At 46.5% G+C, this 17,476-nt stretch overlaps 1 protein-coding gene across 1 annotated transcript in view; it reads left to right on the forward strand.

Annotated features, from left to right (window-relative positions):
• LOC126428230 (uncharacterized) overlaps positions 1-17,476 on the forward strand; it is a 362,438-nt gene that overhangs the window by 78,083 nt on the left and 266,879 nt on the right. Inside the window, exon 2 of the mRNA XM_050090146.1 lies at positions 6,460-6,641. Within this exon, the coding sequence (XP_049946103.1) occupies positions 6,507-6,641 (135 nt within the window). The 5' untranslated portion in view covers positions 6,460-6,506. The remainder of the gene's footprint in view (positions 1-6,459; positions 6,642-17,476) is intronic.

Genomic DNA, 17,476 nt, shown 5'->3' on the forward strand with positions numbered 1-17,476 from the left:
AACAACCAACCATCGAGCATTCCAGAATGGACCAGCAAAATCGATGTGTAAGCATTGCCAATGGGAAGTGGCGTTTGGCCATGCAAAGAATTGCTGCGGTGGGGCGGATTGTTGTTCGGCACACGCCATGCAAGAAGAGCACATATTCGTAATCGCAGCATCGATTCCGAACCAAGTACAGTGCTGACGAGCAAGTTGTTTCGTTCTCACTATACCCCAATGTCCTTGGTGGAGAAGCCGTTGGACAGAGGACTGTAACGAACGTGAGACCACGACCCTGGACTGATCATTATCAGAACGCAACAGCAAAACACCACGTCGAACAAAAAGTCTCTCCTTGTGAGCAAAAAATCGGCGAACCAACGGGTCCTCGATCCGTGACTGACAAGAGCCATTGCGTAGCAACAAAACGCAAAACGGTAGCAAGGACAGGGTCAGCAGCTGTGGCTGTAGCTACACGACGAAAATCAATCGGAAACGATTTGACCACGTCATCGGTTTCCGCATCAATGAACATGCAAGTAAGTTCGGAAGAATCGAATGCTCTATCCTCAGCAACAGGCAAACGGGACAACGCATCGGCGTTTCCGTGCTTAGCAGTGGACCGATACAAGATATCGTAGCGGTACTGCGAGAGGAAAATTGACCAACGAATAAATTTCTGCGCTGTATGTGGAGGTACAGGCTTGTTCGGATCAAAAAGCGATGTCAAAGGTTTGTGGTCTGTGATGATGGTAAAGTGACGACCATACAAGAAATCATGAAACTTAGTAACACCAAATACGAGAGCCAATGCTTCTTTCTCGATCTGTGAATAATTTCTTTGCGCAGACGAGAGCAATTTGGACGCAAAGGCAATAGGGCGATCATGTGATCCATCTTTGTGCGCAAGCACAGCACCGATCCCGAAATCCGATGCATCCACCATCAACAAAAGGGGTTTCTGGGGATCGAATGGCGTAAGGCAAGTATTGGAAAGCAACGCCGATTTCAACTGGCGAAAGGCGCGTTCGCATTCCGTCGTCCAAACGAACGGAACACCTTTACGGCGTAAGCGATGAAGCGGAGCTGAAATGCAAGAGGCGTGGCGCACATAGCGATGATAATAATTAATCTTTCCCAGCACACTCTGTAGCTGCTTCAAATTCTGCGGCGAAGGCAAGTCTTGTATGGCAAGGAGGTGCTCTGGACTGGGATGTATGTCTTGGGCATTGATTACATGTCTCAGATAGGGTAAGTCACGAGCAAAAAACACACATTTGTCCTTCCGCAAGCGAAGACCATTTTGTCGCAAGACCTGAAATAATGTTCTGAGATTGGCTAAATGTTCTTCTTCCGTCTTTCCGGAGATCACAATATCGTCCAGATAGTTTGCTGCAGTAGGGACCGACGCACAAACAGTTTGCAGATATTGCTGAAACAATGCAGGGGCGGATGCACACCTGAATGGCAGTCGTTTGAATCGGTACAAACCAAGATGCGTGTTAACCACCAAGACGCGCTGGGAGTCTTCGTACACCGGTATTTGCAAGTACGCATCTGCTAGGTCCAACTTCGAAAAATATTTACCCAGGCACAGTTTGTCAAAAAGATCTTCCAGGCGGGGTAAAGGAAAAGTTGCAATCACTAGTTGTGGATTCACTGTTGCCTTGAAGTCCACACAAAGTCTCAATTTTCCAGAAGGTTTTGGCAAAATTACTAACGGTGATGCCCAGAGAGAAGCCTGCACACGTTCAATCACACCTTGTGATTCCAAATCGTTTAATGTTCTTGCAACCTCATCACGCAATGCGTGGGGAACATTGCGTGCTCTGAAAAATTTTGGTTGCGTGTTTACTTTCAGTTCCAAATGTGCTTCATAGTTCTTAGCGCAACTGAGGCCCGGTGCAAAAATGTCTGCAAATTCTTCACATAGACGAGAAACACTGGCTGAAGGCACAGTCTGGTGCACTGATAGGACCTGATTGACTATAGACAAGTTAAACAACTGAAATAAATCCAAACCAAACAAGTTCACTGCAGAAGAAGAACGAAGGACGTAAAATGAAACAAGTTTTGTTTGTACCTTGTATGTTGCAAGAAGGCTGCACTGTCCTAACACAGGGATATGCTGACCGGAACAGCTACTGAGTTAACATTTGCGGCACGCAACGGAGGTGTGCCCAGCTGTTTGTACGTGTCTTGATTGATCAGTGAAACTGCAGCTCCGGTATCGAGCTCGAACAGCATCACTTTGCCGTTAATGTCCAAGTCAACAAAAAGTTTATTGTCCTGCTGATGACAAGAGCGACTGTCTCGTGCAATGTGAACAGACACTGGTACAGAATCACTTGCTAATTGACGTGATTTCCAGCGACGTCGACGCACACTTTTTGTGGGACGCACACAGTCACTTTTAGAGAGAGTGGCACTGGGCGGAGTGGAATGAACTACATGAATTTCCATGGGCGAAGGTTCACGAGCCTGAGTATTCTTGGTTCGATTCCGATTCCGGCGCGAAGCAAAGGGCTGGGAATGGTTTTGAGTGTCCGTTCTGAGCTTTTTCTGGCAAACACTCTGAACATGTCCTTTTTTTATTACAGAAAAAGCAAACAGCCTGGCGTGACGGGCAATTCTCACGCGAATGTCTAGTAGCACACCGCAGGCATGATTTCACTGCATTTGCTTGCTGCCGCGGGACACGTGACTGCGCGGATGGGCGCGAGGGCTGTTTACAGTTCCGTGCAGCTCGCCCGGCGGGCCGGTTAACATGACACACGGATGGCGAAGTTTCAAATGATTCCTGAGCAAAGTCAAGTGTGTCTTGCCGATCCAGTATGTCCATCACTTGTTGAAGGGAGGGATTGACTAGTTTCAAAATCTGTTCCCGTATACGAACATCAGAAACATTCTGTGCAGTTGCATCACGTACCATAGTATCTGAATAAGGGAGACCACATTCACACTCAGAAGCACAATCCCTAGAAAGGCCTTGCAAAGTTGCAACCCACTCCCGATTAGTTTGACCGGCCGTACGTTTTGTACAAAAGAACGTATACCTTTTTGCAACTACATTGACTGATTCTTTGAAATATGCATCTAATGCAGACAAAATTTCGTCGTAGGACAGAGTTGCTACATCGCGTCGGGGAAATAATTTCACTATCACACGGTACGTCTGGACGCCTACTGCAGAAAGGAGAAAAGGCTGCCACTCATTACCTTGAATTCTGTAGACGGCGAGATGGAATCCAAATTGGCGTGACCACTCTGTCCAGCTTTCCAGTGCAGCATCAAACGGACGAAAAGGTGGTGCAACAGCGTGTTGTGGCTGCGGTAGCGGTGGAGCGGCGGCTGCCGCATCGTTTTGCATTGCACGTTGACCCTGGACGAGCTGTTCAAGGGCATCCAATAAGGCCTGCGTCTGCTGATTCTGCAAGCGATAAAATTCGGACAGTACATCTGGAGATTGTGGCGAAGCCATGACACAAGTAAATCAGGAATATCAATACGAACGCAAAATCACATCCTCGTCGCCATATGTTGTGAATTGGCAGGAGCCAATCCACGGGGATTGGAGTAAGCCGAAAGGCACGCGTTAAGCTCACGCAGGCTGGCGTGAGGTCTGGAACAGGACAAGTAATGGATACTAGCAAATAAAGTACGTAGCTTCTGGAATACTTAACTTTAATCCATAATTGGTGAACATCTGTCTGACGGTACATGCATCACAAGATAAATAGCAAATGATAATGGCGCCTTGCTAGGTCGTAGCAAATGACGTAGCTGAAGGCTATGCTAACTATCGTCTCGGCAAATGAGAGCGTCATTTGTCAGTGAACCATCGCTAGCAAAGTCGGTTGTACAACTGGGGCGAGTGCTAGGAAATCTCTCTAGACCTGCCGTATGGCGGCGCTCGGTCTGCAATCACTGATAGTGGCGACATGCGGGTCCGACGTATACTACCGGACCGCGGCCGATTTAAAGGCTACCACCTAGCAAGTGTGGTGTCTGACGGTGACACCACATTGAAAATGGAAGATGCTGCACACATGGTGTGATCTGCTCTCTCTCCCAATCTGAACCCCGCAGAGTATTTCTGGGATGCACTAGGGGGACGGCTTGCATGATGTCAGCATCCACTAACCACTCCCCAAGACTGCCAGCAGCTTGGCAGGAAGAATGGGCGTCACTGCATCAACATGACTGGTGACATGATTCACACCAAGCTCCCTCGTTGTCCGGCCTGTACTGCTGCCAGAGGGGGTCACTCCCCACACTGAGCACATTAACGATTTGTCGGATTGTGTACGCAAATCCGTTAAGTTGGGGAAAACGAACAACATTTTTGTGTACGGTTCTGCATGTTGCAGTTGCTTATGTTCTATATTCTATACATTGTTTTTAATTTACTGTCAACTGTCTTAATGTTTCATGGCAAAATAAAAGCAACCTTGAAAACTTCCCTTTGTTACTTTAATTTTGGATACCAGTGTAGATGATTATATCGTGTTAGTATTTATTTATCGGGCATTGGTTACTACAGTTTTAAACAAAACACGCGTATTTTTGAGGTAGCCAAGTGTGTTGACAACACAAGTAAATTGTTACAACCTAAACTAGTACCATTACTCAGAACTACTTCCCTACGTAGCAGCGTTGATGATTCTTAGCGTATATTTTAGCCGTTTCTACGAATGTGCGACTTCACGACTTGTAAATATTTTGATCCACATTTCCAATCGTAACAGACCAATACCTTTTATAAAAGAGAGAGAGAGAGAGAGAGAGAGTCGATATAGTACCTACAGTACCGCAATTTGTAAAAGCGGAACCGTTGTAGCATCACTTTGTTATCCATTTGTCTGTGTGTCCGACTGTTAAAAACCCTTTTTGTCAGGAACGTATAGACGTATCACGTTGAAATTAATGTAACATACTGGCGTCTCTGCTCCCTTGGCGGTGCTATGAGCGTTACCTTCGAAATCAACGGAACCAAAAGTTACCGGAAATTATGTCACGTATTTTCATAGTCGCAAAGTCACTCTTTAAAACCTATAGGGTGTGTGTGTGTGTGTGTGTGTGTGTGTGTGTGTTGTATTGTGTATTAAACCGGGGACTTAGAAACGACGGAGAGGCTTTGTCCCGCCGTAGTCCTCAGTGGTTCACAACCCCACAACAGGCCTGAAGGCCACAATTGTCCACCCACTAAACCGCCGCCCCGAACCGAACCCAGAGCCCAGGGTTGTTGTGCGGTTTGCCTACCATTGGACGCCCCCCCCCCCCCTCCCTCCGGTTCGGCCCCCAGTGGCCAACCCCTCTCCCCCCCCCCCCCAATTTTGACAGCAGTTGGTCACAACAGTCAAGATTACGTATTTTGTGTATGATAAATTTATTAATAGTGCATAACAGTGTTTCATCCTGACAGCGTATTAATTCTGTAAATATTAGCTGTTACAGTTTACTGTATTGTATAAAGCAATTTTGACACTCTCCTGACAAAAGAACAGGGTACTAATATTATGTTCAAACGTTTTATGGCTTGGCTCTGAGCACTATGCGACTTAATTTCTGAGGTCATCAGGCGCCTAGAACTTAGAACTAATTAAACCTAACTAACCTAAGGACATCACACACATCCATGCCTGAGGCAGGATTCTAACCTGCGACTGTAGCGGTCATGCGGTTCCAGACTGAAGCGCCTAGAACCGCATGGCCACACCGGCCGGCCAAACGTTTTATGTTTTTTGTGTTATACTTTCTGACACATTCCACACATACCAGAATCATCTCATTCTTCGGGTCTATGGAATGAAAACTGAATCTAATATACTCTGACACTGGATTGGCATTCGTATGGATGACATTCAAAGTCGCGTCTGGCCATCCTGATTTAGGTTTTCTGTAATTTCCGTACATTGCTTCAGGCAAATGCTGGGATGGTTCCTTTGAAAGGAGACGGCTGATTTCCATTCCACCCTTCCCTAATCTGAGCTTGTACTGCGTCTGTAAAGACATCGTTGTCGACACTAATCTCCTCTTCCTCCTCCTCCTGCTCCTCACCATCATCATCAAACACGGCATCCACTGGAGTGAAGACACCACGCACTGTCTTCCTCAGCTGGAACAAGAACTGATGACACGCACCAATGACATGATGTTGCTCTGGCCGCGAGGTCAGACCCGGACTGCACTGGACTGCCCCACTGGCTGGCCACATGTACCCCTGACACCTGCCTCCATTGCTCCCTTGCCGTCTTTTCTCAGTCGCTCTCCACAGACTGACCAATGTCTCCAGTCGAGGCCGGTCACAGCTCGGCGGTGGTGGTGCTGCCGCACTGTGCCAGACGTCTGCGCAGAATAACGTGGCCAGTAGATGCGCCGTCGGGAGAGTGGTCGTGGTGGGGGTCATGGACGGGCGCACGCGGTGCAGCTAGAGCGGTGTGGTGCTGAGGGCAGCTGGCGGCCCGCCTGTTGCAGGATGCCCGCCGACTGGTGAGTGGTGACCGGTGGTGACGCAGCCCGGGATGTCGGTGGTGGCGGCGGGGGACGGCCGGAAGGCGTCTGTGGAGGAGCGGCGGTCGCGCGTCCACCAGGAGCTGCAGGAGCTGCAGCAGCGCCGCCACCAGCAGCGCCTGCAGAGGGCGCACGAGCAGCGGGAGGTCAGTCTGGCCGCCACTCCTCCAGTTGGTCCATAAATCATAATTACCCTGCAAGTCGGTTACTGATATACCGATCTTTCTTTCGTGTCTATTAAATATTCGACTGTCGATTATCCAAATGAAAAGTATTTTCAGCCCACCAGTTATACATCTTTAGTCCCAAACAGTTTGTCTTAACTGCCATCATCGTATTGATGGACCAAAGATACACTCTGAAATGCCCTGCTTACCCCGCAGGACAGGACAGATACAGTAAATGGTGGAAAGGGGCCAAAATAAGGGGCTGTCAGTTGCACTCGAACATAAAACTTTATTATTTGATCAAACATTACAAGAGCCCAAAAAAGTTTTTTAAACACACAGCTTTAATTTTTGTGGACCTAATTACCGGCTGAAAGCCACTTTAACTTAAAAACAGGTGAAGGCCAAGAACGCAAGCATAATCAGCAATTTAAAAGGCAAGCCTTATCTGGAAACAGTTCTTTAGTTAGGCTGAAGTAAACAAGTTAAATTCAAATCGGCTGAAGTCCGAAGACTAAAAAATTCAGAAAAATTTTCAAAATGCCAAAGGGCTTACGTGAAACAGTACTTTAAACTAGGCTAGAGGCCTTAAAACAACTCTAATTTAAAACACAGAACCGGCTAGAAGCCATACGAGTACCAACAACAAGAACAAATTTTAAAAAATAAGGCAGTCCACACAAGGGCGCCCAGATGTTCAAGGGTCAGCCTGTAATTCAAACACTAACACTGGCTTAGGTGAGACAGGCAGTCGGCCCAATTATTCACAATCCGACGACAACCCAACCGACCGACAGTGAGTGGACCCACCGACAAGATAACTTCCACTTCACTCAACCAGGGCACAGCAGGGAGTTGAACGGAACAACATAGAAGGTATTGGCGCCCACAACCAGTCATACACGGAGCTGTCAAACTGCACGCCGTGCTGGACAGCGACAACACGATGAGGAAACTACACTGCCTGAAATTTACGTCAACGGCCAGGGCAGGTAACCGGAATGTTAACGGCCACAAGGCAGAAGATTCCGCTGGTGCACTTCAATTCAATAACCAAATACAGTGAAACTCCACCGAAGGGTCGCTAGAATTTTCCAACTTGAAAACCACATTGTTGCTCGCGGGAATATCCCGACAGCCGACAATGAACTCCAAACGACACAATGTGAACAGTCTTGACTTGCTGGTAGGTTAAATCAAAACTCAACTTTCGTGTCTAGGGTCGGTGATCCAAGGACCTTTTAGTAATGGGAACAGCGCCACACACTCCGACACCGCGTAGAGACAGCGAGCGGGCCCCGGGCAAACTACGTCTCGCCGAAAATTCCTCGCTGCTCCACGCCAACCGACCGACTCCTCGCACACCGTCCAGCCGGAAACTATAAGCGTCAGGTCAAAGATTGCAAAAAAAAAAAAAAGCACCATGAACGAATCAGCCGAAAGGGACGTAAATCGATAGACGGGCGCAAATAGCACGAACAAATTTGTTTGTCCGAACATGTGCATCACAATACTATGACATGAAGCAGCAGGGCCATAATTACCAAAGATACGCAGCTTGTGTTAAACAGTGTTTACTAGCTTGTACAATTTAAAGACAATAAAATAGATAAATGTAAAAAGCAAAATATATATTTTTTCTTAAACATCTGTTGAATATCTGCGTAAAAAATGCATAAAACATAAAGATACCTATGTCCCTCAGGAGCTCAACAATGCCAGCCGCGCGAGGTAGCCGCGCGGTCTTGCCATGGTTCACGCGGCTTCCCCCGCCGGACTGTAAGCTTATTTGTACGTCGCTGACATAGAAGACCGAAAACCTTCTTTCCTTCCCCTCTGGGCAAGCTGTGCAGTGACTAGAGTACATGTAAAGCTTACTGGGACAGGGTAAATGCTAGCTACAACGAAGTCGATAATTCGATTGTAATACTGGCATTTTAAGGGGGGTAGGACGTGAAACGGGCGGACTTGGAGCAGGAGAGGCACCACAGGACATTGTAATTTCCACTGTCTATACTTTTACAAATAAATTCATAAAACTTTGTCACCATGACCAGGAAGGATTCAGGATCGCCGGCACAGTAACTCAGCGTGTTTGGTCAGAGGGCTAGCTGCCCTCTGTAATAAAAAAACTGAGTTAATGGATCAACAACGAACTGAAATGGGTGTCTTTCGACGTCCGGCCGGAGTAGATACAACGAACGAAAACGAACAAAATGAAATTTAAAAAAAAAAGACACTCGTAGCAGAGGAAGTTCAAAAACATAGCCGGCCGGTGTGGCCGTGCGGTTAAAGGCGATTCAGTCTGAAACCGCGTGACCGCTACGGTCGCAGGTTCGAATCCTGCCTCGGGCATGGATGTGTGTGATGTCCTTAGGTTAGTTAGGTTTATTTAGTTCTAAGTTCTAGGCGACTGATGACCTCTGAAGTTAAGTCGCATAGTGCTCAGAGCCATTTCAAAAACATAACAAAACAAATTTTTTTACATGTGAAATTTCATCATTTTTTCACTTGGTATTAGCTGCATTTGTTGGTGTAGGTACATTTTTTCTTCATAAGTAAGAGAGATTCTTCGATGAATTTTGCACAGCATACAAACCATACTTACAGGTGTATGAAACTCTAGAATTTCCCATATCCGTTAAAAACTGTGGTAAAAATTGAGATAATTAACTATAAAATTCGAGCTTTCTCTAAACACGATGTTTAAAACGTAACAACGCATTCATTTTCCCATAGATTAAATAAATTCTGGAGTTTCATACAGCTGTAAGTATGGTTTGTAAGCAGTGCAAAATTAATCGAAGAATCTCTCTTACTTATGAAGAAAAGTGTACCTATAGCAACAAATGCAGCCAACAGCAAGTGAAAAAAATCATGAAGTTTCACATTTATAAAATATTATTTTTTCGTGTTTTTTAACTTCCACTGCTAGGAGTGTGAATTCTGAATCCTTCCTGGTCATGCTGACGAAGTTTTATGAATTAATTTGTAAAAGTATAGACAGTGTAAATTAAAATGTTCTGTGGTGCCTCTCCTGCTCCAAGTCGGCCCGTTTGACGTCCTACCCCCCAATTTGAAGTCCCCCACAATTGTTAAAATTTACTAAAAAATGTGAATTTCTTTGTCGACCCACACACTCCTGAGAATGGCACATTAACAATTTGCAATCACGCGCCCCTATTACCGGCTCTACGTTCATAAATACTCGGCACCTCGCAAGGATAACTACCAGATCAAGAATATTGGGTAAGTTGTTGGAAGTGGTCAAGCGTTGGTGAAAATCTCGCTTCTGAGCACACAAAGAGCTCTGACCGCAGAACTCTGTACGGAACACGCGTTGGTGCAGTGCTGCGGTACAGACCGTATATCTCCCTTCGAAGACGTTGGCCAAGACACCGTCTTCAAGACCGTACCGCTCGATGGCGAAGTCCATTCTCCACAATTCTCCCGTCTGCCACGCGTACGAAAACGCGGTGGAAGAATACTCTGTTTCGGCCAATGTCGAACGCTCTATCATCGCCGAAATCCCTCCACTGAGATCTACCCAATGATCGAGGAGGCCACAACGCCCCTAGGCAAACGGAAATCGCGTCTTCGCCACGTGTTGCCCAGCACAGGTTGCCCCGGATGCCGGGTTACCCCCAAAAGCGCCGTATTGTCGCTCGTTGCCCGGCGAGCTTCGGCCATCTGCAGACTCAAATTCCACAATTCTCGACTTCCGACGCTTTTCACCAACGCTTTAAGTTAGTGGCTCAATCATGCAGACATGCAGGGAATACTGCTCGAGAGTGCCTCATACACTCCTGGAAATTGAAATAAGAACACCGTGAATTCATTGTCCCAGGAAGGGGAAACTTTATTGACACATTCCTGGGGTCAGATACATCACATGATCACACTGACAGAACCACAGGCACATAGACACAGGCAACAGAGCATGCACAATGTCGGCACTAGTACAGTGTATATCCACCTTTCGTAGCAATGCAGGCTGCTATTCTCCCATGGAGACGATCGTAGAGATGCTGGATGTAGTCCTGTGGAACGGCTTGCCATACCATTTCCACCTGGCGCCTCAGTTGGACCAGCGTTCGTGCTGGACGTGCAGACCACGTGAGACGACGCTTCATCCAGTCCCAAACATGCTCAATGGGGGACAGATCCGGAGATCTTGCTGGCCAGGGTAGTTGACTTACACCTTCTAGAGCACGTTGGGTGGCACGGGATACATGCGGACGTGCATTGTCCTGTTGGAACAGCAAGTTCCCTTGCCGGTCTAGGAATGATAGAACGATGGGTTCGATGACGGTTTGGATGTACCGTGCACTATTCAGTGTCCCCTCGACGATCACCAGTGGTGTAGGGCCAGTGTAGGAGATCGCTCCCCACACCATGATTCCGGGTGTTGGCCCTGTGTGCCTCGGTCGTATGCAGTCCTGATTGTGGCGCTCACCTGCACGGCGCCAAACACGCATACGACCATCATTGGCACCAAGGCAGAAGCGACTCTCATCGCTGAAGACGACACGTCTCCATTCGTCCCTCCATTCACGCCTGTCGCGACACCACTGGAGGCGGGCTGCACGATGTTGGGGCGTGAGCGGAAGACGGCCTAACGGTGTGCGGGACCGTAGCCCAGCTTCATGGAGACGGTTGCGTATGGTCCTCGCCGATACCCCAGGAGCAACAGTGTCCCTAATTTGCTGGGAAGTGGCGGTGCGGTCCCCTACGGCACTGCGTAGGATCCTACGGTCTTGGCGTGCATCCGTGCGTCGCTGCGATCCGGTCCCAGGTCGACGGGCACGTGCACCTTCCGCCGACCACTGGCGACAACATCGATGTACTGTGGAGACCTCACGCCCCACGTGTTGAGCAATTCGGCGGTACGTCCACCCGGCCTCCCGCATGCCCACTATACGCCCTCGCTCAAAGTCCTTCAACTGCACATACGGTTCACGTCCACGCTGTCGCGGCATGCTACCAGTGTTAAAGACTGCGATGGAGCTCCGTATGCCACGGCAAACTGGCTGCTGACACTGACGGCGGCGGTGCACAAATGCTGCGCAGCTAGCGCCATTCGACGGCCAACACCGCGGTTCCTGGTGTGTCCGCTGTGCCGTGCGTGTGATCATTGCTTGTACAGCCCTCTCGCAGTGTCCGGAGCAAGTATGGTGGGTCTGACACACCGGTGTCAATGTGTTCTTTTTTCCATTTCCAGGAGTGTATTTATCATAATTCAATAGAGTCATGTTCTGATGCCCTTGCCACACCCTTTATTATTAATACTAATGTTGGTAAGCTAACGTGTAAGTGCGCATGTCCTAGCACCTTACAGGAGATTCGAGTCCTCCCTCGAGCATGAATGTGTGTGTGTGTGTGTGTGTGTGTGTGTGTGTGTGTGTGTGTGTGTGTGTGTTGCCTTTAGCGTTACATTAAGTAGTGCGATGCCGTTTGGTCCCATAGGAACTTCCCACAAATTTCCAATTTTCCATCAGTGCCAAACCGAAAACGTACTTGCATCAGAGTTGGAGGTGGAACAACGCGTTATTGAGTTGCTCAATTTATGAACCTCTTTCTCTTGAATAAATCATCCTGCTTTTTTCTGAAATTGTTATCATTTGTTTGTCTGTACATGTACTTCATATCTACCAATTTCCGTTCCATTTGGACAAATCCTTCGTGATGTGTCTTTGGTTTAAAAAAATGGTTCAAATGGCTCTGAGCACTATGGGACTCAACTGCTGAGGTCATTAGTCTCCTAGAACGTAGAACTACTTAAACCTAACTAACCTAAGGACATCACAAACATCCATGCCCGAGGCAGGATTCGAACCTGCGACCGTAGCGGTCTTGCGGTTCCAGACTGCAGCGCCTTTAACCGCACGGCCACTTCGGCCGGCGATGTGTCTTTCTTTTATCTTAGAGTGCACATTACAGTCAAACAGGATACAGTTGCGTGTCCATTACAAACTTCCCTTTAATGAAATTAACTGTTGTGTTCACCTCATTATTTTGAGCTTTGAACTTTGATACAAAAATTTCACCTTGCGTGCCTGGCTAGGCAAATTTGTAGTACAGTTGCAGCTGTACCCGGCTTGAATTTAATGTATTTTTGCTTCATCGATGCACAGCTTTTCCTCTCTGATGATGGTTGCTAAAACTGAATCTGGTTGAGAACAAAGGTGTGTAGTCCAGCAGATGGCACAAAATGCGTTTCTTCAAACAGTTAGTAGTCGTGAATAATTAGCTACAAAAAGTTTCGTGAATGCTTAAGATTATTTCAGTTTTTTTAAAGATGTGTTTAGCGTTGACTCGCTGTCGATAGCTTGCTTAAGGAAAGAATTCAAACTGTACCATAGTGCTTACGTGCAGCGATACCACATTAAGCGTCATTCTTCACAAGAAGCAGACAAAGTAGCCAAAGAATCAGTACTAGACTTAGAGGCTACTGCAGAGGGTGATTCGTGGAGCATTCATGAGACATTATTTTCAATACCGCAAGAGGTCTACTAACAGTACATAGCCAGAATTTAGTTTCTGAAGTTCGACCCTATTTACACCAACCTATAATCAATCGAAAATCGCCTCCTGTGCATTTTTGGAAAGACAGTCGAGCCAGTTTTTGGGAATAGCAGCTTCTACTGTCCCTTCTGAACGGCCATTCCATTAGGCATGGGACAGAGCAAAAGCTTGCCGTTGCTGGAAAACGACAATGTTTCTCACTTCGTGCTTGTAAGGATATTCACTGCAGTATCTGTGTTACAAACAACAATATTAATTAACTTTACTTATGAATGTTAAATGGACATGCTACCAATGAAATAATTGATTTCATAATTTGATCTGATGGAATTACATTTTCATGGAGACATAGGAGTCTCAACTTCATTTTTGATAGAAGCGGAAGCAATGATTTGTAATTTTTGCCATGGCCAGAACTTGAACCTGGGGCTCCTGTTTACTAGGTATACACACCATAACATTATGGTGTTATGGCTAACACAGCACCAAGCCCTAACAAAAGACGTAATTTCGTAAAATTTTTAATTTATTAACTACTTGACCCAAGTTGTTTTTTAAATCCAGACAATTGTACAAAGTTACCAGCAGGAGTTGCAGAAAAATGATGGTAATAACACTAACCGAAACTGTGTGAATGGGTCAGATAGTCTGCTTTCATTAATAACAAAGCACGCGTGAATTCATGTTAAACCGGAAAAAACAAAGCTCGGTGTTAAGGAAGTTGTGCAGTGTACATACAATTTCACAATACATTCACAATGATTGTTCAAAAATGTCTGCACCGAGTTCAGTGCGTTCAGCTGCACGTGTATGAACAGATTTTGTTGCTCGTTTCAATTTCACAGGGTTGTTCTTAATTTCGCCTATCGCATTCATAAACTATGTCTTTTACTGCATCCCCATACACAAAAATAAACACCATATCGGAGTATCCCTCTTTCGTAAATTTGAAAGGCATTCCTCTTTCGTAAATAATCTACAAACTACAGCAGTTACTAAGTGGTTTCACATAAATACACTGTTGTTATTATGTTAGTACACTGAACAATACACAAAACTAACTCTTTTCAAGGTTATGAAACGACTGAAACAACTCAATAACAATGACGTAAACGTTTCTACATTCTTAAGGGAAACTAAACAAATTAGTTGTATAATCATCTTTTCTTCTCTGGATGTTCTGGAAGACTACTGCAGACACACATCTGCGACATGTTTTATTAGATTCACCAAATCATTAACAACAAAATGAATGGAAATCGTGCTTTATTTTAACCTCGTACAGTTTTGCGATGGCTTGATGTTAGCGAAGTCGCTGAATTTGGCCGGCCAGGGTGGCCGAGCGGTTCTAGGCGCTACAGTCTGGAACCGCGCGACCGCTACGGTCGCAGGTTCGAATCCTGCCTCGGGCATGGCTGTGTGCGATGTCCTTAGGTTAGTTAGGATTAAGTAGTTCTAAGCTCTAGAGGACTGATGAACTCAGATGTTAAGTCCCATAGTGCTCAGAGCTATTTGAACCATTTTTTTGCTGAATTTGAGGCAAAATCTTTTATTAGCCGTAACACCGTAACTAAATATCCGCGGACCTATTTTTATCCGAACTTTTTTCTTTAGTTTCTCTTGTAGAATAACATATTAAAATATTTGCATATGTTCATGAATATTTTAAGATGTTATTCTACAAGTGAAAGTCTTGTCTTGTGACAGCCAGAGCGACAGCACCAGCAGCAGCGAGTACTGTTTGTATAAAGCGTTTATTTTGCATTTTGTTTACGACCTTCCACTAAGGAAGGGGTTCTATTTGTGTTTATCTGCTCTGCATAGTAACTAACAGTTCTTGATAAAACTTTACGTAGTTTTCGTGTTAGATTTCTTAGTGTTTTCTTGATCGTTTAGAACAGAAAGCGCCCTAAAACCGTCTTTTGTTTGTTTCGCGGCCGTTAGCCACTAGTCACTTGAATCAGCAGTTGTCTTGTGACAGCCAGAGCGACAGCACCAGCAGCAGCGAGTACTGTTTGTATAAAGCGTTTTTGTACTTATTTGCTGCGCTTAGCTTTTAAATAGTTTTTCTGGGAAAACCTAGCGTAGTTTTCGCGTCTCGTATTTCAGTGAGTGTTTCTTGATTATCAGAGTAGCTCATCAGAAGATTATCTTGGGAATTTGTCACCGTATAGAGTAGGGTAAACATAGTCATGTGTAGGGGCTGTGGTTGTTGTGAGCGGACGCAAGGAGAATTGGCCACTCTTCGGGGGCAGGTGGAGGCTTTGTCTGTTAGGCTCATCGAGCTCGAGGCGCAGGCGTCGGCTCGTAGTGGCGTTGGGGCAACTGTGGTGAGACCTATGCCTACTTCGGTGGCCTTGGAATCACATGGAACCCCTGATGTCGCTGCGTCTTCCGGCAGTGAGCATCTTACCGGTCAGCCATCACTCCAGGGTGAATGGCGGACAGTGGTGGGCTCGCGCGTGCCTGGCCGAAAGGCGAAGGTGGGATCTGGCCGCGTGGCAGCTGCCTTACCCCTTTCCAACAGGTACGGGGTGCTTCCTAGTGGTGATGACATCGTTTCCGAGCCACCACAGGGTGCCTCGCCTGTTGGGCCAGTGGCCGATTCTCCGGCAAGGTCCCGACAGTCACAGAGGGCGGGCCTATTAGTTATAGGGAGCTCCAACGTTAGGCGGGTTATGGAGCCCCTCAGGAAAATAGCGGGTAGGTCGGGGAAGAATGCCAGTGTGCACTCGGTGTGCTTGCCGGGGGGTCTCGTCCGTAATGTGGAGGAGGCCCTTCCGGCAGCTATTGAACGCACTGGGTGTGACCGGCTGCAGATAGTAGCACATGTCGGAACGAATGACGCCTGCCGCTTGGGTTCTGAGGCCATCCTTGGTTCCTTCCGGCGGCTGGCTGATTTGGTGAAGACAACCAGCATCGCACGCGGAGTGCAAGCTGAGCTTAATATCTGCAGCATAGTGCCCAGAGTCGATCGCGGTCCTCTGGTTTGGAGCCGTGTGGAGGGTCTAAACCAGAGGCTCAGACGACTCTGCGACTATAATGGTTGCAAATTCATCGACCTCCGTTATTGGGTGGAGAACTGTAGGGCCCCCCTAGACAGGTCAGGCGTGCACTACACACCGGAAGCAGCTACTAGGGTAGCAGAGTACGTGTGGCGTGCACACGGGGGTTTTTTAGGTTAGAGGGACCCCCCCTTGGGCGAAACGATAAAATACCTGACGGCTTACCAGAGAGGACATTATCATCGTTGATAAAGAATGTCCGTCCTCAGAGGCCAAAAACAGGAAAAGTTAACGTAATATTGGTAAACTGCAGGAGTATCGAGGGCAAGGTTCCTGAATTAGTATCTCTTATTGAAGGAAATAGTGCGCATATAGTATTAGGAACGGAAAGTTGGTTAAAACCGGAAGTGAACAGTAACGAAATCCTAGACACAGAATGGAATATATACCGCAAGGATAGGATAAACGCCAATGGTGGAGGAGTATTTATAGCAGTAAAGAATTCAATAATATCCAGTGAAGTTATTAGCGAATGCGAATGTGAAATAATCTGGGTTAAGTTAAGTATCAAAGGTGGGTCAGATATGATAGTCGGATTCTTCTATAGACCACCTGCATCAGCAACCGTAGTAGTTGAGCGCCTCAGAGAGAACCTGCAGAACGTCGTGAAGAAGTTTCGTGATCATACTATTGTAATAGGGGGAGACTTCAATCTACCAGGTATAGAATGGGATAGTCACACAATCAGAACTGGAGCCAGGGACAGAGACTCTTGTGACATTATCCTGACTGCCTTGTCCGAGAATTACTTCGAGCAGATAGTTAGAGAACCAACTCGTGAAGCTAACGTTTTAGACCTCATAGCAACAAATAGACCGGAACTTTTCGACTCCGTGAATGTAGAAGAGGGTATCAGTGATCATAAGTCAGTGGTTGCATCAATGACTACAAGTGTAATAAGAAATGCCAAGAAAGGAAGGAAAATATATTTGCTTAACAAGAGTGATAGGGCACAAATCGCAGAATATCTGAGTGACCACCATCAAACGTTCATTTCTGAGGAAGAGGATGTGGAACAAAAATGGAAAAAATTCAGAAACATCGTCCAGTACGCCTTAGATAAGTTCGTACCGACTAAGGTCCAAAGCGAGGGGAAAGATCCACCGTGGTATAACAATCATGTACGAAAGGTACTACGGAAACAAAGAAAGCTTCATCATAGGTTTAAGAGTAGTCGAATCATAGCTGATAAGGAAAAGCTGAACGAAGCGAAAAAGAGCGTAA

The sequence above is a fragment of the Schistocerca serialis genome, chromosome 12 (genome assembly GCF_023864345.2).
Source record: "Schistocerca serialis cubense isolate TAMUIC-IGC-003099 chromosome 12, iqSchSeri2.2, whole genome shotgun sequence".
In the NCBI taxonomy this organism is placed as follows: Eukaryota; Metazoa; Arthropoda; class Insecta; order Orthoptera; family Acrididae; genus Schistocerca; species Schistocerca serialis.